Source organism: Grampus griseus (genome assembly GCF_964374135.1).
Source record: "Grampus griseus genome assembly, chromosome: 11".
NCBI lineage: Eukaryota > Metazoa > Chordata > Mammalia > Artiodactyla > Delphinidae > Grampus > Grampus griseus.
The window spans coordinates 102,134,001-102,157,065 of NC_139005.1; the positions used below are offsets into that span (position 1 = coordinate 102,134,001).

General features: G+C 57.5%; 1 protein-coding gene across 1 annotated transcript in view; it reads right to left on the reverse strand.

Annotated features, from left to right (window-relative positions):
* Nucleotides 1-2,464: 2,464 nt before the first annotated feature.
* TTLL8 (tubulin tyrosine ligase like 8) overlaps nucleotides 2,465-23,065 on the reverse strand; it is a 38,239-nt gene continuing 17,638 nt past the window's right edge. Inside the window, 8 exon segments of the mRNA XM_082665566.1 lie at nucleotides 2,465-2,733; nucleotides 14,737-14,799; nucleotides 14,802-14,915; nucleotides 14,918-14,975; nucleotides 14,979-15,230; nucleotides 15,703-16,138; nucleotides 18,133-18,373; nucleotides 20,310-20,458. Coding sequence (XP_082521692.1) covers nucleotides 2,573-2,733; nucleotides 14,737-14,799; nucleotides 14,802-14,915; nucleotides 14,918-14,975; nucleotides 14,979-15,230; nucleotides 15,703-16,138; nucleotides 18,133-18,373; nucleotides 20,310-20,458 — 1,474 coding nt within the window. The 3' untranslated portion in view covers nucleotides 2,465-2,572.

The following is a 23,065-nucleotide window of genomic DNA, read 5'->3' on the forward strand; positions in this document are numbered from 1 at the left end:
CTGGACGCGAAGTGACGGCCGGGCAAGGCTAGCAGGATGCCCGTGGCTGCGCCTCGCCCTCTGGCCGCAGCTCAGCCCCGAGACAAGCAGGAGAGAGTCCGGAGTGAGTTCGCTCCCTGGGGCGGGTGCTGCCCCTCCCGGTGGGCCGGGCACAGCCCACAGCCCGCAGCTTCCTCCTGCAGGCTCACACTGGCCAGACGCCCTGCTGTTTCCAGGCTGTCACAGAAGACATCCTGGAACTTTGAGGCTCTGGGGTCTCAGGTAACCGCGTTCCCCTGGGGCTGGCTGCGCGCCTGTGCGATCAGGGAGCCGCCTGCCTCCCCCACGGCTCCCGGGTGTCCCCCTGTCTCTCAGGCCCCCGTCCTGTGGTTGGGGGATGGAAGGTGGTCAGGGGCCGTGGTCGTCGAGCTCAGCGGGGCTGGCAGAGGGGTGGGAGCCATCCCAGGCGCCTGTCTCCCAGGGCCGCTGGCGCCAGCCCCAACTCCCGCAAGCCTGGGGACACCCCGAGTGCCCCCGTCACCCATCTGTATGTGAGAGGCTGCCCCCCCCTTTGCTGAGCCCTTGCCTAGACATCCCTCACCCCAGAGGGCAGCGCCCCGTGGCCTGTAACTCTGGGGCCTGGCTTCTGCTGGCGGCGGAGCTCTGCTCCTTCCCGTTCGGATCTTCCTGGACAGGGGAGACGTCTCCAGGCAGCGGCTCCCAGCACCCTGTCCGGCCCCAGAACCCAAGGTGTGGCTCTGGGGCCCTTTGGTATCCTCCCTGTGTCCAGCCCTCCTCCTGCACCCTCCGGCCTGGGAGGGCACTGTCCCATGAAGGGGGCATGGAAAAAGGTGTATGGCTGGAGAGCTGGGGACACCCCGCCCCCGTTGTGCTGGCCCTGGGGGCTGGGGCTCTGCTTGAAACCACAACAGGGCACCCCAGGTGTGGAGAGGAGCTGACCCGGAGCTGACCCCAGGCCGGCACCCTGGGCAGGCGGGCCCCTGGGGCGGCCCTGGCTGCCGGCCCGTCTCTTGCACCCTGTCTGACCCGAGTGCTCCGTGAAGTGGGCTCAGGCCCGAGGCAGGAACGAACTTGGGAAACACCTGATGGAGCTTCGGCACCAGAGGATGGGCCCCACAGGCAGACGGCACGCAAGGCCACGGGCCCCACACCCCACCCCCGCCCAGGCACCAGAGCCCACGGCCCAGCCTCCCTCCCTCCGGGCCTGCACCTCACCGCTGCTCCCACCAGGCCCGGAGCACATGTGAGCACCGCGGGGCTCTGGGCACCACCCCTCACTCTGCCCTGTCAGTGAGGCAGAGCTGATGGGGATAGCGCATGCCCGGCCGCGTTCACCTGTGGGGCTGGCCTGGGGTGCGGTCAGCCACAGGCTGGCGTGTTTCGGGGTGGCCAGGAAGTCCAGGTGCTAGTCCTCCCGCCGCCCCTGCTCTGCCCCCCCCCCCGAGTTGAGCTGCAGGAGGTCCCTGGGCCCCTAGGTCAGCCGGGCGGCGTAAGTCGGGAGAGGACGTGCTGCCGGAGCTCAGGCTGCGCGGCCCGGCGCTGCCCTCCACCACAGCCTGCTTTATCATCACCCACGGGACAGCTGGGGACGCCGCACTCAGTGACTCTCCCCAGAGCGGCACAGAGGCCCCATGTGGCCCAGTAGGCACCGCAGTGGCCCTCTCTACAGGGCCGCCCCAGGACAGGCCCACCCACCAGGTGACACCCTGGTGTGCTGAACACGCCATCCCGGTGCCAAGGAGATGCAGGTGATCGGAAGTGGACGGCAAATCCAACCACATGACTTCATGGGGAAGAACCATGGTGGGGACAGGCCCCTGACCCCTGGGTCTCCTGTCTTGCCTCTGAGGGCTGGGGGCTGCAGATCCCCCCAGTGTCCACAAAGAAGCGGCCCTCGAGACCCCTCGCAGGCCCCCTGTCCCCTGTAGGCTCGGGTGGTTGGGACACCCCAGCCTGAGCCCAGAGAGGCTGCAGGGGCTCCCCCACCTCTGGTCTCCACAGCCTGCACGGCCCACTGAGAGCCAGAGGCCCGAAAGTCCACCTGCGGTACAATCTGAGGGGATCCGACCCAGTGCAGGGACCCCCTTCACCCCCTCGCTCAGCCCAGGTTGAAAGGAGGCTCTTGGGTGCAAAGAACCTGGACCAGCACAGCCAGACTTTTGTTGAATCAATGAGTGAACAAGGGGCCGCTGGGGAGCCGGCCGGGGCCCTCCAGCAAGGAGGGAGGGGCTCCAGAGGAGGGGTGTCTTGCGGGGGAGCCCACATACCAGGAGGCTCTCATTCTCACATGCCCAGGGCATGCCTCTCACATGCGGGGTGAGGAGAGACGTGTGGGTCTGGGGACACGGGTGTGTGGGTATGGCACGTGGGATGCAGGGCGAGGGGCCCGGGATGTGGGTGGGCATGGGGTGCAGGCACTGGGAGAGGGTGGGGACTGAGGCTCCACAGAAGTACCATGGTGAAGACTGCACAACTTTGCTAGAATAGCTCTGTGTACAAGGTCCCTCATCTATGCCAAGGTTTCCAGAGAAGCACGCCACGCACTGGAGGCCGCGGGGCCTGGTCCTTGGTGTCACGGGGTGCACAGGCCGCCGCCCGGCCCGTTGCCGAGGGGCACGACGGAGGCGCCCTGCAGGACGGCGGCGCAGAACGAGCAGCAGCGTTTGCAGGGACCGGCGGGCGGCAGCGAGCCACGGCACACTAGGCACGGCGCTGGGAGGGCCCTTGGCAGCCCTGGGGGAGAGGGAGAGACAGAAGGGCCCTGAGACGGTGCCCACCCGCCCGGAAACCACGTCCATGGCCCCAGACCGCGCCCACCTGCCCCAGACCACGCCCACCTGTGCAGACAGAGCCCACCTGCCCCAGACCACGCCCACTGAGGCCACCCACCAGCCCACAGACTGCATCCATCAGCGCATGAAATCATGTCCACCACCCCAGACCAGGCCCACTGGTACCAAAAACCATGCCTGCTGCCCCAAGACCTCGTTCTGGCCACGTTCACTGGTCCCTGAGATGGTGCTCCCCCCAGCACGCCCACCTCGGGCTCGCCCACCCTGCGGCGGCCCCCCCGCTGCAAGGCGTGCACCTGGCTGGCAGTTCCGGCCCAGCTGGCTCCCAAGCCCACCTGCTCCCACACAGAAGCCACCCGGCTTTCCCCAGCTCTCAGGAAAGCCCAGACCTCCACTCAAAGCCGAGCGTTGAGGTCCCCTTGGCCCTGCTTATCTTTCTCCACCCCCAAGGGGGCGCAATCCCAGTCAGGGGGAATGAGCACGCCCCGGGCAGTGGGCCTGGGCCCCGGGCAGTGCCCAGCCAGCAATGGCTCAGCCCAGGAATGCCACGGGCAGAGCCACCCGCTGCCAGTGCTCTGGGCTGAGTCACTCCTGCCCGGGGTCCGGGAGGGTCTGGGTGGGGTGGGCAGGAGTGAGGGCCACCCGGCGCCTATGCAAAGCAGCCCACAGCTTCCTGGACCCTTGAGCGGAGGCTGAGCCGGAGCCCAGGAGTGGGGCCTTCCCCGGGTCCTGGGGCCAGCCTGACCCGCAGGACATGCCAGGGCCTGCGTGGCATATGAGGGTGTGGGAGACCGGAGGCCTGGGCACAGGGTGGGGAGGCCAAATCTTCAGGGGTGAGCAGGCTCTGTCGCCAAGGGGGCAGCTCTGCCGGCAGTGCTTTGCCCACCAATGCACCCCAGGCCTAAACGGGCCTAGCGTACGGCTGGACGGGGACAGAGCCCTGGGCCCGCTCCAAGCTGAGGAAGGGCCAGGCCCCTGCGGCAGAGGGGCGGCATGAGGCAGGCAGGAGGGGCTGAGCCATCCGTTTAGGGGCTGGCGTGAGGGGCTGAGAAGCAGGAGAGCCATGCATCGTGGGGGTGAAGGAGGAGGGGGTGAGGCCTAAGGGGCACCGGGGACGGGGGACATCACCGAAGCGGACGGGGTGTCCACGCAGGAGTTGGTGCTCTGGGATCCAGACCAGCCCTTCTGGGGAAAAGCACAGAACACGAAAAACGTCTCAGAAGCAACAAAAGCTGGCAAAAGCAAGGGGTGATCAGGTCGCGGCTGAGGGGAAGCCCTTCCTTCAGAGGCTCTGCGGACCAGCACCCCTCGAGGCTCGAGTTGCCAAGGCTAGGGGTGCGGGGGCAGAAGACCACCCCCAAGAGGGGTGAGAGACACCCCACCCCTCAAAGAAGCAGCAAGCCCGAAAGGTTACAGCCCGGGTGCACGGGTGAGCCCAGAACACACCTTCCCTGCCCCAGGGAGCGCCAGGCGTGTTCCTGGCGCTGAGCTATGTGGGTGGAAATCCCAGAGAAGTTGGAGTCCCGAGCTAGTCCCCAACAGGTCTGAGTGACGGCTTCTTACCCCTGGGCTGCAGGCACGGCGGGGAGGGCACAAAGCATCAAGCTATGAATTCAGAGCGACGCGGGCAGCGTTCCTCGGGAGGCGGGAGATGAGGGGCCCGGGGCAAACACCACCCTCCGAGGGGCTCCCCTGCATTCTGGAAGGAGTGCAAAGAATCCCCACAACTAACGTTTGAAAGAAACTGATCCGTCTCTAGTAAAATGTGAGAGTGCCGGCCGCAACCGCAGCACAGACATGACCAAAGACTTCACCTGTTAGAATTATCAGACACAGAATATAAGCTAACTGTGTGATGTCATACAACTTAGAGGTTTTAGGCAAAGGAAAGGAACTACAAAGAATAACCAACTTTATTGAAAAGTAGAGTTTCTAAAAAATGAAACGATAATAACTAAAGTTAAAGTTTCAATGGATGGGATTCATAAGGCTCTAGACACTGTTAAGGACAGAATGAACCAGAAGACAAATGAGACTGTGCCGATGGCAGCACAGGAAACCAGACGTTGAACGGGAGTGATACGGGCTGAGGGGCAGCGAAGGTGTGAGCAACGTCACACCTGAGCTCCAAAGGCCAGGACAGAGAGGATGGGGTGGAGGCAATACATAAAGCGAGAGGCTGGAAGTTTCTCATAAACGATTAATGACACGAGTGGGAGAGTAAAGATGTCCAAAGGTTCCCAGTTTGAATAAATAAAATCCCACACCCAGACCTGTCTTACTAAAACAGTCGTAAATGGCGCCCGCAGTGAAGACAGCTCACTTTTGGAAAGCCGCGGACTAGCTGAGCATCTCTGAGCGCAGCAGTGAAAGCCGAGACAGCAGATTGGGCTGACTGAAGTCAGAGAGTGGTCATCGCATGGCCGAGGACAGGGTGCGAAGGGGCACGGGGAACTTTCTGTGGAGAAATGTCCCCTCTCTCCTTCCGGGTGGCGGTCGTGAAGGCAAACACGTCGCACCGTGTCTGCTGGAGACCTGTCCTTACCATTTGTAAGTTGCACCTTAAGAACATTGTGTCAAAAGAGATATTATTTCCTGTGGCGTTAAAAACCACCAAATAACCAGAAAAAAAACCTAATGAAGGACGTGCCAGACCTCTACCCTGAAAAGCCACAAGCCACAGTCCAGAGAAAATCAAGACGCCCTAATTAAGAGTAGATCATGCTTTTGATTTGAAAGACAATATAAAGAGATGTCAGTTCTCCCCTCTGCAGATTCAAGGCGAATCCAATCAGAATCCTGGCAGTTTTTCCTCCCCTCCCCCCTCCCTCCCTTCTCTCTGTCTGTCTGTCTGTCTGTCTCTTTTTTGCTTTCTCTTGAGGTGGACAGGCTGATCCTGACATACGTACGGAAGTGCAAAGGGCTGAGAACAGCCTCTGGTGCAGAGTGTGCTTCCCGTGCTGCTGGCTGGGCCGGGCCAGGTGACCTGCCCTCCCCTGCACGCGGTGCAGTGAAGGCAGCAAGTGCTGGCGTGCGGCCCAGCTGGCAAGAGGCAAACTCGCCCTGGGCAGCTGCGGGCTCGCGGCTGAGGGGCTGCGGTTCCGGCCTGAACACAGCCGGTAGCCTGGAAGCAAGCGCAGCTAGTCCCGTGGGACCCTCAGGGCCACAGCCGCGTGACCATCACGCATTGCTTCACTCCGAGATGAGCGCCACGCGCGGTCACCGCAGCACAGACCCACTCAGGCGCGCACGGGGGTCCTGAAACTGAGAGAGACCCTAATAGGTGGTGTTGGCTTGGGAAGCGGCGGGGGGGCGCGAAGAGCGGCCACAGGAGGTTGACCCTCTCGCCCTCTCCCACGGGCACCAAGACCGAGGCAGACGTCAACCACAGCGACACCGCACACGGCAGGGAGACTGGCCGAAGGGTCACGCGTGCCCAGCGTGGCGCAGCCAGGCGCCCTCCTGGAGGGACCCCGAAAGCCGGCATGCGCCCTGAGCGGACCCGGACATCGTCTGGAGTGGCTTCGGGAGTAACCTTGGCTCCTATGAGCAAGAAGCACCTGAACCGGCTGAGTCACCGAACCCTGGACCTGCACGGGCCCCAGGAGAGGACAGCCCCGGACCAGCTGTGTTCCTGTCCCTCCCTGTGACTGGCCGGGCATGGGGACATTAGGACCTGAGTGTGGGAAGGTGGCCCTCCAGCAGGAGGTGGAGAAACCCTGAGCCCGCAGAGCCTCGACGTGGACCAGGTTCTCATCTCAATCGAGCAACAGACAAAATCGAGACGCTTACAGGAAGCAAGGCCTCCAGGGGCTCAGCCTCTGACCAGGCTGCCGGCGGCTGCCTTGCCCTCTGCCAGGCGCTCGGAAGGGGCTGACAGTTGCCCTCGGCTGGACAGGAGGCTCCTGGGGAGGCTGTGGGTCTGGTCCCAGAGTCCCAGCACTGGTGGAGAGAAGGACACATCTTGAAGACGAACGTGGGAGTGGATTTTGGTGCACAGAGTTGGTGGGACGGAAGCACAGCTTTTGGGGAGAAGGGTTACGTTAGCAGAAGGACCGCCAGCCTGGGCCAAGAGAGGCAGCACCCGTTTGCGCTGTGAGGACCTGAGAGCCCCGCTTCCTAAGGCCACAAGCCGCGGAGGAAACGGCCAGCCTCCAAGGGGCACGTGTCCCCCACATTCTCCTTCGTATACGGCCGAGGAGGACGACGAGAAAAGGGCCTCTCGGGGCAGAGCCAAGACTCGCTGAAAATGGATTAAGGAGCATAGTCATGGCACAGAGCTCTCCCCCAGGAAGGGCGCAGTGTTTGCCGGGGGGATCCAGGGTGCTGTGGACCAGCTACCCTGTGCTGCGTCCATGTGGCGTGCGTGCATGTGTGCGTGTGTGCGCATGTGTGTGTCCGTGCAGGCGTGCGCATGTGTGTGTGTCCGTGCACACGTGCTCAAGAGCACGCATGCACGCAGGTACCTCGTGTTGGGAGAGACAGCCCTTGGTCTCTCGTGCCCTCCTACGTGTCCTTCGAGGTGCGCTCCGTCCATGCAAGGCCCTGACCACCCTTCACTTGGGCCACGTCTCAGGGTGAGGTAATGTCTCCCTCCAGGACAAAGAGCTTCCTGAAAAGGCAGCAAGTGCCCCAAGCTCACTGCTCCCCCCGTGACACGGGCCCGCTGTGCATGCGCCATCCGCCTGGGCCACAGTGCGTCCCAGATCAGCTGGCGCTCACGAAGTCCTTCATCTCTGACCCAGGAGTTGCGTGTCTTCTGGCAACATCCACGCAACAGCCTCAGCTAAGCTCACAGCCAACAGCTTGTAAGGAGGGGAAAGCAAACCCAGTCCTGGCAGTTTGGCAGTAAGGATGCCTCCGGGACTCACAGTGCTGAGGCCAGGGCCCCAGAGAACGTGGCTGAGGTCTGTGCTGCTGGGGGACCTGATGACGGTTGTCTTAAACAAATGCATGTGAGACAAATCAAACGGGTTTGGTGCCCACCTCTCCTGGTCAGGTCAGAGTGGCCTGTGGAAACTGGCCGGAGGCTCAGATGATGCAGGATGCTGTGTATCACTGGGAGAGAAGGCCTTCCTTGGGTCTCCCAAGCACCCTACATACTTTGTGGGGTGTGCCAAGAATGCAAGACCCTGATCACCCATTTACCTTTCTCAGCATCGTGCCTGCAGTGAGCAGTCCTGGGGGATGAGGTGCTAGTTCCCTCCAGGACAAGAGCAGGCTTGCTTACTGCTTGCTACAAAAGTGGTAGATGCCTGAGGTGCAGTGTTCCTCATCTGTGATGCAAACTCAGCGTGTGTAGCAGGCATCTGGGCCACAGTGCGTCACCCCACGTGGCTTCACAGATGTTCAGAGGCTCTCGCTGCTTCCTGAGGTGAGAACGATGAAGTCCTTCGTCTCCAACCCAGGAGTCGCGTGTCTTCTGCCAGCCTCCATGCAACAGCCACAGCTAAGCTCACAGCTCGTAAGGAAGGGAAAGCAAATCCCAGACTTGCCAACTTGTTTTTCTGGTTCATAGTTATCCAGGTGAAGAGGAATGATGGAGAATCACAAATCCCAGACTCAGAGTCTGGTTCTATGACTGTGGAGACTTTTTGGCGGGCGGCGGCGGTGAGCGTAGTTTGTTTGCAGAAGGTAAGTGAATGCCAGTGACCCGGAGGTTAGGCTGTTGTATATTTGATTATTGTTCAGAACATATTCATTCCGCTCCTCCTACCCCACTGAGGAGTATCCTTCGTCGCCCACCTACTTGACTTTGGGCAGATGTGATGTGAGTAGAAGCTTTCAGATGCCTCCCCCTTTTGACTTGCCCTCTCATGCTGATACCATCTGCCTCGTGAAGATGATGACTGGGGAACCACTGGCCCCAGAAGGGGAGACACGTGAGGTGGATCTCAGCCCAACCTGCAGCCTGGAGCCTGGCTCAGCCTTCCTGGTAGAACCCAACATTGCTACAGCTGACCTGAAGATGTGTGAGAAACAGAGGCTTGATGAATAAGTACCTCTGAGGTTGGGGAGGGGTTGTCTTTGTTATGCAGCATTACTGCTGCAAAAACCTGACTTAATAAAGACAGAAACATAGAAAATTGGGAGTGTAGAGTCCAAAACCAGAAAAACATACCTAGTCACCTGTCTTGCGACAATGGTACCATGCAGCGAAGAGGACACAGTGTCTTCAATGCACTGTGCTGCATCAGCTGAACGTCTGCACAAAAACTGTGCACCTTAACTCCTATATCACACCACACCCGGAAACAGTTCCAGATGGAACATAGCTCTAAATGTGAAACCATACAACTTTAAGAGGAAAACAGAAGTGACTATTTTTATGACTCTGGGGTAGGCAAAGATTTCACAAACAGAAAACATAAACGCTAATCATAAAAGAGAAATTGATATTGGCATATGCTGAAATAAATAACGTATGTGCACCAAAAGATACTATTCAGAGTAAAAGGCAAATCATAGAATGAGAGAAGTTACCTTTAATACATATACCCACCAAAGGACTTGTATCCAGAATACATAAGGAACTCCTACAAGTTGACAGGAGTAGGGAACAGAAAAACATGCCCAAATACAAAAAAGGTACCTTGCAAGAGTATGTTGAAATGGACTGTTGATATGAAAAGGTGCTGAATTTCTTCAGTCATCAGATAAATGCAAATTGAAACTGTCATGTGAACCCACTGCACATCTACTAGAATGGCTAAAATAAAAGGACAGAGAATATCTAGCGTTGGTAAGAGTGTGCAGCCACTGGAAGACTCATACGCTGTGGCGGAATTTACACTGACACAGTCACTCTGGGAAATTCCTTGGGAGTGTCTACCAAAGCATGACCCAGCAACTCCATTCCTACAGAAAGATGTACACATGTTCACCAAATTCAGGAGTGCTCACAACAGCACTGTTTGTAATAGTCTGAACTAGAAGCAACGTAAACGTCTATCCACAGTAGTACGTCAGTAAACTGTGGTTGAGAACCAATTGTAACTACGTGCAAGAAACCACATCCGGACATACATCAAACTCAACGTCAAACCAACTTAGGTTCGTTCCTGGAACGCAAAGTTGGTTTCACATTCAAAAACCGATCGATGTTCAGTGCTACAGGCAACTTCTTAGAAAAAGAAAAACCTATTGATGTTATTTATCACTTTAATAGTATAAAGAGAAAAAACTTAAGAGAGTCTCATAGATGCAAAAAAAATTGCTGAGAAAATTCACTGCACATTTGTAATAAAAATTCTTGGTAGGGATTAGAAAGAAACGACTTTAACGTGCTAGAGTATCTATACGTTGATATGTATAGACCATATTTATAGCTTTATTAAGACCTACAGAAAATGTCATTATAAATGAGAAATGTTAGAAGCATTCTCTCTAAAATCAGGAATTCAACAATGGTGCCCAACATTGTGTAGGAGGTTCTAGCCAGTACAATAAGACAAGACCATAGGGGCAAGAAGGTTGGAGTGGAAGATACAAAGCAATTTACACAGGATATAATTATTTACATAGAAACTCAAAAGAAGATACATACACATTTTTAGGAATAATGGGAGAGTTTAGAAATGTGGCAGATAGAAAATTAACATATAGAAGTCAGTTTCATTCTATATGACAGCAGCAAACAATGCGAAAATGTATATATAGAGATGACACCATGTGCAATAGTATCTGAATACCAAGTAAGAGAAATAAATCTAATAAAAGATGTCTATGATCTCTGATGGGAAAATTCTAAAATTTAAAGTAGATCTAAGTAAATGGAGAGATATGTCATGTTCATGGGTAGAAAGATGTGATTTCATTAATTTATCCATTTCCCCCAAATTGATCCACGGAGTCAATGCAAATCCAACCAAAATATCAATAGGATTTTTTTTGTTGAACTTGATAAAACAATTATGATATTTATATAGAAAAGAATGAGGTCAGGAAGGACCAAGACCCTTATGAAGATAAGCAGAGAGAGGCAACTTGCCCTACCAGATGCAACAGGCAGTGTGGCACTGGTGCAGGGGGGCAAACTCACCAGTGGAACAGAATAGAGACTCCAGAAATAGACCCACACATGCACACAGGTGGGATACCAGTTCACAAGGGGATAGAAATAAATTTTTCAAAAAATAACTGAAAAATTTTTCTACGTGAACAAAAGTAAAATTCGATTCCTAACTCACACCATATACAAAAGTCAACTCCAAATGGATTAGGACATTTATGTCAAAAACAAAATTTAAAACTCTTTTTTAAAAAAATAAATTTATTTTATTTATTTATTTTTGGCTGCATTGGGTCTTCGTTGCTGCGTGCGGGCTTTCTCTAGTTGCGGCGAGCGGGGGCTACTCTTTGTTGCGGTGCTTGGGCTTCTCATTGTGGTAGCTTCTCTTGTTGCAGAGCAGGGGCTCTAGGCGTGCGGGCTTCAGTAGTTGTGGCACGTGGGCTCAGTAGTTGTGACTTGCAGGCTCTAGAGAGCAGGCTCAGTCGCTGTGGCACACGGGGCCATGTGGGATCTTCCTGGACCAGGGCTCGAACCCATGTCCCCTGCATTGGCAGGAGGATTCTTAACCACTGCGCCACCAAGGAAGCCCCAAAATGTAAAACTCTTAGTAGTAAATGTAGGTAAACAATCTTTTAAACCTCAGGGTAAAGAAAAATTTCTTAAGACAAAGTAGCACTGACTAAAAGAAAAAGATTGATAACTTTAGCCACATTAAAAATCAAATTAAAACCTGTGTGCAAGTTCTAATTACACTACTAAAACGATCCAAAAAAACGTAGGCCATGCAAGGACAAACAATGAAACTATGTCATGAACCAAGAATTATGATTAATCAGAATGTGTGCACCTGAGATCCAATGGGATGAGGAAAATGAATGAATAAACAAGGTCCTAGACAGTCAAAAAAGTGAGAAAAAGATATGAAAGTTATAATGATTGCAAGGAAAGGAAAACAAATTAGTTGATATAACTGTATGTGAGAAACCAAAAGAATCTTCAAATATATTAATGAATTGATAGAAATGATATTAGCCAGATGGACTTTTTACAGAATCCATTCATAGGGCTTCCCTGGTGGCGCAGTGGTTAGGAATCCACCTGCCAATGCAGGGGACACAGGTTCGAGCCCTGGCCCGCGAAGATCCCACATGCCGCAGAGCAACTAAGCCCGTGCGCCACAACTACTGAGCCTGCTCTCTGGAGCCCGCGAGCCACAACTACTGAGTCCGTGTGCCACAACTACTGAAGCCTGCGCGCCTAGAGCCCGTGCTCCGCAACAAGAGAAGCCACGACAATGAGAAGTCTGCACACCGCAACAAAGAGTAGCCCCCGCTCACCGCAACTAGAGAAAGCCCGCGCACAGCAACGAAGACCCAATGCAGCCAAAAATTTAAAAATTAATTAATTAATTAAAAAAAAAGAATCCATTCGTAAAAATCAATTCCCTTTCTATCAACCAGCCACAATTTGCAGGAAAAGTTTTTTTTAATTTGATACTATTTACAATAGAATAAAAAATATATGTCTAAATCCAACAGAAAAAGTGCAAGACCATTACAAAGAAACTTCTAGGAGTCTATTGAAAGATCTTAAAGGATTTATTTATGGAGAGATATACCATGTTCACATATTCTAAGGCTCAGTAATGTAAAGAAGTCAGTTCTCCCCAAACTGATGAATTTAATAGCAATAAAAAATTTTTAATTTTAATAAAAAATTATGTTGGTGAATCTTGACAGCCTACTTCTGTAACCTGTGTGGAGGTGTAGGGGTGCCAAGAACAGCTGAGTCATTTCCAAGGAAGAAAAACCAGCTCATAGGACTTGTCTGACATCCTGCAAAGCTGTAGTAATGAAGACCTTGTGGCACTGGCCCAAGGCAGACAAAACGGTGGAGCTGAACGGAAGGTCCAGAGGTGCCAACACGCAACAGTGCCAGCCTGCAGGTGAGCAGGGGCGGGGCCGTTGGGCTCCTCACACCACGTGCAAGTCAGCTCCAGGAACGTCCAAGGCTGGAATGTATGAGCCACAGCAATGCTCCTAGAAGAAGAGGGCTTCACGACCTCAGGGTAAGGCCGCAAGCCAAAGAAATGACCAACTGTCGAGGGAAAGCCTGACCTATCGGAGTTTATTAAAATTAAGGTGGCTTTACATCCAAAGACACCATAAAGGTGTGAAAAGGCAGATCACAATGTGGGACACAGTGTTTCCACACAAATCAACTGAAAAAGGAGGAGAATCCAGAACAGATGGCTGTCACCCCTTCAAATCAGCAGAAAAGATGCACAATTCTAAGGACGATCAGACAGAAGACGTGCTTTTCAGGACAGGAGCCCTAATTGGCCAACGCATGTCTGAATACAGGCCATTTTATTAGTAAATAGGAAAATGCAAACGAGCGTCATCACTCCCTCCAGAGGCAAACAAGAGGCCCTGTCAACACCAAGTATTGGCACAATGTGAGCAATGGCCGCGGTGTGGCGGCGGTGTGGCCACGGTCACAGTGCCGTCCCTCTGGCCACGCCTGCAGTGCCCGGTGCGCCGGGTTTAATACCCGCCCCCCCGCCACCGCCAAGCTCACGTCCACTTGGAACCTGTGAATGTGACCTTATTTGCAGATGTAATCAAGGTAAGGTGAGGTCGTACTAGAGGAGGTGGGACCCGATCCAACAACTGGTGTCCTTTTAAGAGGGAAATCTGGACACAGTGACACCCTGAAGGAACACCGTGTGAAGCAGGGCAGAGATCGGAGTCACTCGTCTGTAAGCCGAGGAACACCGAGGACTGCCGGGGGTGTCAGAAGCTGGAAGGGACAGGAAGCTTCTTCCCTACAGGCTCTGAGAGCTCGGCCCTGCCGACGCCTTGGTTTTGGACTCTGGCCTTCAGAAAAAACGTCTGCGGTTTACGCCACCAAGTTTGCGGGACTTCGTTACAGTAGCTAATACACCTACTTAGGTAGAAGCTGTGTGCGCCCTGGGGACACTCACTCCTAGGAAGAGGCCTGGGGAAAGTCGCACAGTGCATTGCAGAGAAAACCTGGAAATTGCCCCCATGGAGAGGCAAGTCGCTAAGCAGTAGGGCTGACAGACCTTGGTGCCAGACTGGACATGGGGTGAGGATGGCGGGCCGGACTGCAGGTGGCCCCCAAGGGCCCTGCCAGCTCTGAAAGCACACGCTCATCGTGCCCGGCGCTGGCGACTCTGGGGGGCGGCCCGCACACGTGCTGATGCAACAGACATGCACTGAGCATCTGCTATGTGCCGGGCATGGCCCCAGGTGCAGGGGTGCACCGAGAGCCCAGCCCCTGACAGCTTACAATCCATGGGGACAGACAGACAGGCAAAGAGGCTGTTAGTGCCAGGGAGACAGACAGACAGACACACTGGGAACCCGGGGGGGGTGGGCACAGCAGGTGCATGTGTCCTGGTGAGTTCAGGGAGACAGGTGCACCTGGGGCAGAGCAGGTGGGGGCGTGGCCCTGGCTGGGGTCACTCTCTTGGCCACGGCTGGGTGCCAGACCGTGCCAGTGGGGCTGCTCCATACCTGTGTACCTGCGCTCGGAGGCCAAGCCCAGGCCAGGCTCCCGGGCCACGTGTGACCGGCTCCATCAGAAGCTTCAGAAAACAGCGCGAGGGCCCAGTGATTGCCGGCCCCTCCCGTCCGCGGCACTTGGCGCCTATGCAAACCTCAAACTCGACGCCCCATTGGCGCCACACCCCACAGGGGAGACAGACGAAGGCTGTTACCCACCTGGTCCTCCTGCAGGACCCCCCACTATCCCAACAACTGGCCAGGACCAGGATGGGGCCAGGGCGCCCTGAACCCTGCTCTGAGCTCAGGCTGGACCAGAGGCCCCGGCCTGCCCTGGAGGACGCAGAGCAGGTAGCCCCAAGCAGACCCGGGGCTCAGACGGACACGAGCACGGCGCTGTTACCTGATGGTCTGGGCAGCTGAAACTGAGCGCTCTCCACTGTCTTCACGCTCGGAAGAAGGGACGCAGTGGGCGCACATTTAATAAGTTTGGATCCAAGTGTTTGTCTGATTCGGCCCTGGCGAGAGCAGAGCTCAGGGCCTTACTGTCTAGGTGCTGAAAGGTACAGGTGGGGGGGCTCTATCTTCCCCAAACTCCCTGTGGCCGCACTTTACTTTCGCACTTCTCTCCACCAGCCTCTTTTAGGGCACAGGCAAGGTGCAAGGAAGCACCTTTCCGTCTTTCAGTTTCAAGTCTTGCTGGAGAGCCATTCGTGGTGGCCCCGGAGCCAGGTGTGGCATGGCCGGGGGGCACCTCTCCCCTGGTGGATGAATGTCCAAGAGCGGAGATGCAAAGTCAAAGTTGGAGATGGGCGTCATCTGCTTCTTGGCTTTCCACACACCCACCCCTTCCACGAAGAGGTCGGACCCCGGGAAGGGGGGCAGCTCCACTGCAGGCTGGGGAGGGAAGGATGAGGTGAGGGGTGCTGGCTGGTTCTTTCCTGGCCTGCCGGTCAGGCGTAAGGCCTCAGGGAGAAGCCCCAGCCACACTTCCCGACAGCTGGGCTGCCCACTGGGTCCCCCCACCAGGGGCGCCAGGTTGCAGGGTTTTGCTGCCTGGCCTGCAGGAGGGCTCCTTGGGGGAGCAGGCCCCTGGAAAGACCCCTGAAGGGCGGCTGGATCTTCACCCCAGGAGGACGGAGGACACTGCAGGTCGGAAAAGGAACAGCCTAGAGGGGCCTGGAGGCCACGGACATCCCGCCAGCCCAGCCAGAGGACCCCCTGCCAGGTGGCCACAGAGTTGGGGTTGGCTGGGGAGGAGAGATTGGAAAGCTGGATGGCAAAGGCCAGCTGGGCGAGACGCCCCCGGGGCGTGGGGAGGGGCCACCCCGAGGTGGCCGGCAGGAGAGGGACACCCCGCCCCCCTCACCTGTCTCCACAGCAGCTCGAAGTTGCCGACGTCGCAGTTTCGGTCGACCTTGCGGTCCACCACCACCTTGATGGTGTCCTCCTGCACCTGCGCGCAGAGCCGAGCCGTGACCGGCGTGGACGCGTGCATGGTGGGGCTAGAGTTGATCTCGATGAGCCAGGGCTTGAAGTCGCAGCCGAGGATGAAGTCGGCGCCGTACAGCTCGAAGCTGTTCTTCCGCGGGTCTACGTGGTCCTGGGCCACCTTCATGGTGTTGGTGACGGCCCTCTTCATGGACGGGTAGATGACGCTGCCCCACACGGCTCCGCGGCCCCTCTTCTGCAGGTACTCCTGGAACTCGGTGCTGGTCCACATGTTGTGATCCGGCAGCAGGGGGCTCCGGTTCTTGTCATTCTTCAGGTGCTTCTGGATGGAGTTGTTGCACAGGTGGATGGCGCTGCGAGGCAAGGCCGCCGTCAGGGTCGGGGGGCGGGTGCGCAGGCTCCTCTCCTCCCAGCGGGCGCCCCGGGACCCCACCCTGAGGCCCCGCCCAGACCCCGCCCCGAGGATCCGCCCCCGAGCCCCTGGCCCCGTGGGCCGTGACCCCGGCACAGCGCCACTGCGGGAGGGGTTCTGACGGGTTCCCCGTTCTCCTAATCCTCCTAGGCAACCTCAGGACAGCTCTCCCATCCTGCCTGGGACCACCATGGGGTGGGGCGGGGAGGGCAGGGCAGAAGCCAGCCAGCCCGGGGCCACCAACTAGGGGCCTCCAGCAGGTACCACCCTCTGAGCCCGTTTCCCCACTTGTCCCTGGAGGAGAGCCGGAGCCCCCCTGGGCTAGAAGGATTCGCTAACTGAAATTTTCAATTAATTCGTTTATACGCTGGCATTGTTCTAAACAGGATTTAAATTGAATAGCATCTACTAGGAGATTATAAAATACGTGGGTCCTGTTCAAAGTCATTTTCATTTAAACGTGTCCCTGGGCCTGGGGATTTGCCATCTTGTTCTGGGTGGTGAGACCGCACCTGTGACCATGAGAGAGCTGTACTCCCTAAGACAGTTGCAAGAAACAAGATACAGGCATACGGAAGAGTTTTGGAAGCTGCAAACAGTGCTGTTAGGGAGCCGACACAGTTCAGAAACAATGTCAGAGAATCTCCTGTCAGCCTGGGGAGAGGGTTATGGTCCCGGATGGAGAAATGGCTCAGAGAGGGTAAGAGACCTGCCAGGCACTCAGCTCCCAGCTTGGCAGGGCCGGGCAGGCTGGAAGGGGCTCCGTGGGCTTCTCACTGCCCAGTCAGCCCAGGACCCCTCCTCCAGGCCCTCCCGGCCTGGTGGGAACCAATGTGCTCCTTGAGCTGCCGGCCGGGACCACTTGTCCCAGCTGCCTGCTCCTGCCAGGTGTGACTCCAGGTGTCACCTGCCAGGTGTGACCCCAGGTGTGGTCACAGCCCCCAGCTTGAGCACAGTGGACACCCTCAAGGTCTCTGTGAAGCAACCTTCAGTCCTCGTGATACTGACGGGCTCCCCTGTAGCCCCCGCCAAGATGTCTAGGCACCCAGCCGGGCACCCGCGTGTGGTCACAAAACAGAGCCACGGAGGCCCTCCATCTGGAAAGAGAGGTGGCAGCTGTTCTCTCAAGAGAATGGCACGTTCCCGAGACTTCGCTGGTGGGCTCTCGTCCTGACACCCACCCGGCCTGCCCGCTCTGGGACCCTGCTGGGGCTGGGTTCACCCACCCCAGGGCACCCACTCCTGCAGGTCTGAGCTGCTGCCCGGCACCCCCTGCACCCTGTATCGGGTACCGCTCTCATCGTCTTCACCCCTCCTAACCCCGCACGGCTGGGGTCATCCTCAGAGGACCCCTCAGGCCACCCTCACGTCCCACACTCTGCCTCGTCGGGGAGCCGCCCCCCACCTCCCCAGACACTCCAGCAGCTTCCCCGCCTGCAGGATCCCCACCCAGGGCTCTGGGCGCTCACAAAGCGAAGGCCCTGCAGAGTCTACTGCAGGATTTGAGGGGCTGGTCCCCAGGAGCCTCCCAGAGGAGCCCTACCTGTCCCCTCCCTCCACATGCTGAGGGGACCGAGAGAGCAAGCAGAGCTGCACCCCAAGCCCGGCCCGTGTGGTCAGCGGAGGGGCACGGCCCGCCACTCAGCCTTCCCAGCCGAGGGGCAGCGGCACCCACCGCAGAGGGTGCCTGGTGCCCACGAGCACATGGCAGACGGTGCTTTCAGGATTTTCTGGAGAAGACGCACACCCCATGGGGGCGCAAGGCACTGGCTCTGATGGGCAGGGGGCCTGGGCCCGCCCCTTGCAGAGGGAGGTCGAGTAGCCTCCGCAGGCCCGAGCACGACACAGCACCCCACCAGGCACACGAGACCTGCCTCGCGCTCCAGGTGCTGGTGGGAGCCCACCCTCTATGGCAGCTAGCTGACCCCCACTGACCTGTCCAGATTGTCCAGGGAGAAGCGCTGCGTCGAAAAGCGCAGGTAGCTCTCCTTGTAGAACCAGATGGTCAGCGGGTTCCAGTCGGTGACCAGGAACCACTGCCGGATGTCAAACTTGGTGTCGTAGATGAGCAGCGGCGTCTCGATGTACTTCTGCACCACCCACTTGTTGCCCTTGGTGGGCGGTGGGTCTGTAGCCAGCTCCAGGATCTCCTCCACGTGGTTCAGGCACACTATGTCTGCAAGAGGCCACCGCTCAGCCCCCAGCCCCAGAACAACGCCTGCGGTCCTGCGCTGGGGGGCTGCGCAGGAAAAGCTCTGCCCTCGGGGTCGAGGCCACAGCCAGGGCAGCCCTCCAGGCTCGCCCACCACAAGGGGCTTCAGAGAGGACTGAGAATGGGAAGGTCGGGGACGGGGACAGAGGCCCCGTGAGGAGGCAGCCAGCGAGCTGGGCACTGGCCCGAGTCTGGGGGGCGCAGGGAAGCAGGGCGGGCCCTTCAGCCTCAGGAAAGCAGCAGGCGGGGTGATGGGCTGCTCCACGGGCTCCAAGGGCTGGTGAGGCCTCACACCCAGGGCGACTGGCCAAGTGGGGGTGAACAGGACGGGGATGGGGTACACCACTCTTCCCCCACGTCTGCACCCCTCCACTTTGCAGGAGGGTTTGCATGCCCCAAAGTTAAGCCGTGTGACTGGTGGTGACCAGTGACACGTGAGCCAAAGTGACGTGCATTTCCCTGGGCTGCAGCATTTAATGTCACCGACAGACCCCCTCCCCAGCCCTCTCTTTCTCTGCCGTGACACTCCGGAAGCCTGAACTGTGTCACAAGACGGTGGGGGGACTCGCCATCCTCCCTGCCAACCTGCCTTGGACAAGCGTGAGGAGAGGCCGAGATGTGGGGCGGCCTGGCTCTCCTGGCCGGCACGGGGGGCGGGTGCCCCTTGTGAGGCCCAGGGGCAGTGACAGCGCGGGACACGAGGGAGCTTTCCTCACAGAACACAGGACCCCGCTCTTCAGTTACAGCAAGTGGAGACCTTGCCATCTTGAGACCAAAGTCCAGGAGGAAGCTGCAAGCCCCTGGGCCAAGAGCAGACGGGGGCACTGGGTTGGGGGTCAGGCGGTGGGAGCATAGCCAGTGACCAGGCACAATGGCGTGCACTCGGTTATGAACAGGTGGGTTTGAGGTGTCTGTGGAGCGTCCCCGGGGATGCAGTGTCGGCAGTGGGTGGAAGGTCTGGGCTCAGGAGAGAGCCCGGGGGGGAACACGGGCCCGGCCCAGGAGGGTGCTTGCTGAGAGCAGGCAGAAGCTCGGGAAAGAGAACGTTTCAGGACAGCCTGAATGCAGGATATTCACAAATTAATAAAGCTTTTTAAAAATCTCATAAAAAGTAACCACTTATGAATTTACAGCAACAGTAAAACCCCTCAACTAACTCAAGGGGCAAATAGAAAATGCAAACGAAAGGTAAGGTCCACTTAGATACTCAGGAAAGAGAGAACATCATATAACATAGACAGGAGGATGCAGGGAAGGCTGTATTCTGAGGACATTTCCATAGCCTGGAAGTTTCTACTCTTGCACGAGGATGTCTGGGAATAAATAAGCTTAGCATTTAAGTCAGCACCAAGCGCGAACAGGAAAATTGAACAAATGCAACCAAAAGTTGGTTCTTTGGAAACACTCCTAAGATTGGAAAATCACCCTGAAATCCTGTTTTTAAATGAAGAACCCACAGTATTCACCATTAGGAATAAAGAAAAGGGCACGGTCACAGCCGTGACGCAAGGAGAAGTAGAAAACCGGGGTCCCAGGACAGAGCTCACAGGGCACTCAGGATGCGCCTGCAAGAGGCCAGTGCCTCTGGGGCTTTTATAACCGCCCTGGGCCCAGGCCCCCACTGCTGCTGGACGCGGAGTCCTCGCTCCATTGCAGCAGCTGGCGAGCAAAGCAAATACGAGAAGAAAACTACAGACAGTCTACCTGAGGACTAGAGACGGAACTTCCTAATGAATCCTAATTACTTAGCAAAATTTGGAAGAGCAGCCATGAACACCAGGGTCACTGGGATGCCCGCTCCCCGGGACCCACGAGTCCTGAGCCCCCCAGGGAGCCTGGCGCCCAGTCCCCCCGCCGCCACGGCTGGCTGTCCCCGCAGGGCGCCCGGCTTGGGACTCACCTCGTCCCCGGGACTTGGCCGCGGGCTTTACGATCCAGATGTTCCGAAGCCCATCGATCTCCGTCTGAGGGTTCACAGAGGTGATTTTCTTCAGCAGAGCTTGGCACTGCGAAAAGTAATTTCTGGAATTGGAGATGAACGCCTCGCCGCTACAAAGCAAGATCCAGAAAGCCCGTGAGGCTCTGAGGGCGGTGCCCAGGTGCCAGCAGGTGGCCGCCCGAGGAAAGGGCGAGGGGCAGGCTCAGAACATCCTCCTGCCTGCCCGACGGGTGCCCGGGAACTTGGCCTGTAGGGTGGTGGGGACCCCCGATTTGAGGACACCCCGGGGCGCTGTGCCTGGGCCCAGAAAAGGTGCCGGGACATGAAGGCCAGGGTTCTTGTGCCGGACCCACGTCAGGGTGGCCCTTGCAGGCCCGTGTGGGAAAGCCGAGCTGCCCACGCCGGCAGCACCCAGGGTCCTGCAGCTGACGCGGGCTGGACGCCAGCTTAGTGTCCCGTGGGCTCGACTGCCAGAGTGGCTGGTGGCCACACGGTCACGGCAGCCATGGGGCCGCCCCGGGAAGCCACCGTAACTTAAGGGAATAAGGGAGGCAGACGGCACAGCTGTCTGCGTGCGTTCAGAGCTCGATGCTGGTGCGTCCCTGAAGCCTGGGACCAGGAGCCCCACCCCCGCCCGGGCCGCATCGCAACCCCACGCGAGGGTGGACTGCAGCAGAGGACACTGCGCTGGGCCCCGAGGCCACCTGCCACCAACTGCGGGGATGGCCCTGGCGTGGGGAAAAAGCCTTCTGGGACACGGACGTCTGTGCACAATGTTGTGCCCACCCTGTTGGGAAGGGGGGGCAACAGGGAGGGAGTAGCGATGAGTGGGGTCCCCTATGGTGGAGGAGAGGCCCCATACCGAGGAGCAGAGTTTGGGGCGTGAGAAAGCAGGAGCCCCCTTTGGTGCAGGGAACGTGGGTGACGAGTCAGACGGGGCCACGCCCCCTGGTTCTAACAGGACACACAGAAGGGGAGCCCCCGGAGCCCCCTGGCCCACCTTGGTGGTGCACACGCTCTACCTGACCCCAGGGAGAAGACAGGACCTGGCGGAAGCAGGTGTGAGTCCCGAGCTGTCTGTAACCCTCCCGCCCGGCAGCAGAGACCGGCCCGGATGCCGTGAGAAATGAGGCAGGTCCCCGAGAGCCCAGCCTGATGGCCAGGGGCAGAGCTGCCCAGGACACCAGCAAATGCAATCTCGACTTGGGCTCAGGAAGAAGACAGGGGTTGATCTTCCCCCAGGGAAGGGTCCCCACTGTCTCCCCAGGGTGTCCAAGCCCTTGCAGCGGCATCCGGGCAGGATGGAGTCCCCTGTGAGTTTGTGCATCACAATAGGAAAACAGTCGCTTCCCCCTGGGGGTTAGAGGACGGACGGGAGGAGGCGGGACCCCAGCCTAAGGTGAAGGCCTGGCCAAGCTCCCTGTCCCAGACACCCTCATAATCGCCAGAGAACAAGCACTGTCCCCCCAGATGCTGATGACAAGAAAGGGACACAGCATCTGCCCTTCTGGTCCTGACGACACGCACACCACGCGTGGGGACCCCGGGCGCCTCAACAAGGAAGGAACGGGGACAGACCGAGCTAACCGCCCTCCGGTTCCCTAACGAGCCCCCTAGCTCGGAAGGTGCCACTGCGGCCCTTGCGCGGTCTGCTGCTGCCACCCACTGGTTACACCTGGGACTTCGAGCCAAGGGCACAGCCCTGAGGGGAGAGCTGCCCATTCTCGCACGTGCAGGTGCCACCCGGGTCCAGATGCAAACACTTCCAACCCCTCAAAATGCTGCCCTGGAGACCACGTCGGCCAGACCCCTCTGCCTCTGCCCTGTCCTCCCCGCCCCTGTGTGGACGCCTCCAGCTTCACACCGGGGCTCGTTCAGTCAACAGAACGACGTGGAGAGCCACTTGTGGTGCTGCAGGCATCAGCAGCAAGTTCTTCACACCGCTGGTGGTTTCCAGATTACGAATGAAGACCCTCTGCAGATGTGTTTTCATTTCTCTTGGACAAACGCCCCAAGCGCGGCAGAGCTGGGTCGTAGGGTATGTAGATGGCTCAATTTATACGAAATGCCTGAGGCTTTTCTAGACAGGCTCCACCCATTTCCAGACACCCCCGCCGCCCTCCCCCCTCCCCCCTCCCCCCTCCCCCCTCCCCCGCCGCCCCCCCCAGCAGATTTAGGCTCCGGCCGCTCCACATCTCGGCTGACCTTTCAGCCGATCTTGTGGGTGTGCAGTGGCGTCTCTGTGGTTTTAATTCACCCTTGAATTATGAATTCAGTGATGCTAAGTGTCTCTTCATGTGCTGATTGGCCGTTTGCTGTCTTCTTATGTGACATTTCCAATGGGATTGTTTCTCTTACTGATTTATGGGCGTCCTTTAAACATCCTAGATCCGAGACCTCTGTTGGATATACGTGTTGTAAATATGTTCCTCCAGTTTGTGGCTTGTCTTTTCATTCTCTTTGTAGTGTTTTTTGATAAACAGAGTTCTTAATGTCAATAAAGTACAATTTATCAACTTTTAAATTATGATTAGTGCTCTTAGAGAACTATTTAAGAAATTTTTCTTTTTTTTTTTTGCGGTACGCGGGCCTCTCACTGTTGTGGCCTCTCCCTTTGCGGAGCACAGGCTCCGGACGCGCAGGCTCAGCGGCCATGGCTCACGGGCCCAGCCGCTCCGCGGCATGTGGGATCCTCCCAGACCGGGGCACGAACCCGC